This window comes from Sphaeroforma arctica, assembly GCF_001186125.1.
Source record: "Sphaeroforma arctica JP610 unplaced genomic scaffold supercont1.965, whole genome shotgun sequence".
Lineage (NCBI taxonomy): Eukaryota > Ichthyosporea > Ichthyophonida > Sphaeroforma > Sphaeroforma arctica.
The window spans coordinates 19,221-21,083 of NW_014039593.1; the positions used below are offsets into that span (position 1 = coordinate 19,221).

Sequence of the window (1,863 nt, forward strand, 5' to 3'; positions counted from 1 at the left end):
TATTATATATATATATACATATATATATATATGAATATATATATATATATTAAAATATTTGTGTGTGTTGTTCAGCATATGTACATATGTATAGTACCCTGAACACTACAATTAAATACATACACGCCCAATTTCCGCGTGACATCACACCACTCACCTATCTATAGTACCGCTGGCACTTTGACTTTTCTTCAAGCCCGCCACCCACAGCTGCGCATTCCTGTTTTCCACAGTAACTTCATTGTGCACTACAGCCCATGCTTTGTTCTTTCGTTTTGCTTTTTTCCCACTCGATGTGACTGTCTCCGCATCTACCGCTTCGTTCTTGTCGGTTTTCCCATTCGATCTGAGATGAGTCGCCTCTACGGTGTCTTGGGATATCCCTGTATGCTCCTTATCAGTCGCTATATGTGCATTTGGCGCCGCACTCATCAGCCGACACCCCACTCTACTACCTATTCCATGCCTAGCGTGGGACTGTATTTGATTGACTGTATGTAAAGCATTATATCTGAGTGTTGGTATATATGGTGTACTACATATCCTGTATGCACGCGCTATGGCCCTTCCTTTACTAAGCATATGCGTGTGGCTAGAATTGAGTATTTTTGTGTATCTGGTGTTCAATAGCACACGACCACACATGACGACATGTATAATCATGGTGGTTTGTGTGTGGATGTGCATGTGATAGTAATTCTATGAATAATATATTTATGAGTGTGTATGCATAAACATATCTCTATGTCTATGTCAGTACTATCTAATATTTAGTGGATGCGCACTTATACATTCACATGTATGTCTGTGTATATCTATATGTATATGGCATATTGCATATGATGAGATCAAAATATATATATAGTGTATATATGTATGCATATATATATATATATATATATACCTGTGTCCTATCAAGAGACCTACGAACACTTATAAAGTTAAAAAAAGTCGAAAAATGTGTCAGAAATCGTGATAAAATAAAAGCCCGCCAGAATTTGTTGGATTATTCCGGGATCCCGGTATTACTCATTTTCACGTGCGCCTGAGTGTTAGGTACAGCGCTATGGAGACACCACTGATGGTAAGTGGTTGATTGTTGTTACTTGTTTCTCGATACATAATATCTTCTACCTCATCATATACTGATTTCAACATATTCTGTAAGATATTTATACTGTGTTAATATACAAGTGACCTAAAGAACAATCATATATTTATATAAATATAATATATATACATATATATATATTTATTTATATTTATTTATTAAATATAAATATTGTTGTATATATATATATATATATAGATATATATATACTATATATATTATATGAATATTGGATATATATCTATAATTATTGTACATATATATCACATATAACACATCATACTCATATACATTAAAATCTTATACACACATTTACTATACATACACAATCATGTTGGATCTTTCAAATAAGTCCGTGGATGACATCCCCGCTGTTTTGGCCACACTCGATCGATTCAATCCCGATATATTGCCTGTGTTGCACAAGTATATCCAAACCAAGGAGTACAACTTAGAAGCTAATATTGCAGCACTAAAGATATATCAATTCAACCCAGAGACATATGACAGAAATATGACGCTCACAATTCTACTCAAGTCCATCATGAATCTGCCAGGATCTGATTTCCACCTCTGCCAATGTTTGATGAGTGAAGCGCAACTTCAGGTACGAGACAACCCATCGTGTATGTACGTATTGAATTAAATGGGTATATATATATATATATATATATGTGTGTGTGTGTGTGTGTATGTATGTATATGTACATGTATATATATATATATATATGTGTGTGTGTGTGTGTGTGTGT

The 1,863-nt window shown here is 34.2% G+C and overlaps 2 protein-coding genes across 2 annotated transcripts; one reads left to right on the plus strand and one right to left on the minus strand.

The window, feature by feature from the left end:
* Positions 1-153: 153 nt before the first annotated feature.
* SARC_09471 (hypothetical protein) lies at positions 154-847 on the minus strand (the record flags this gene model as incomplete). Its single annotated transcript, XM_014296512.1, has 1 exon — positions 154-847. The coding sequence occupies exon 1, from the start codon at positions 685-687 to the stop codon at positions 154-156; it is 534 nt and encodes a 177-aa protein (XP_014151987.1). The 5' UTR covers positions 688-847.
* Positions 848-1,442: 595 nt separating this feature from the next.
* SARC_09472 (hypothetical protein) lies at positions 1,443-1,757 on the plus strand (the record flags this gene model as incomplete). Its single annotated transcript, XM_014296513.1, has 1 exon — positions 1,443-1,757. One exon carries the CDS (start codon positions 1,443-1,445, stop codon positions 1,755-1,757), a length of 315 nt encoding a protein of 104 aa, XP_014151988.1.
* Positions 1,758-1,863: the final 106 nt, after the last annotated feature.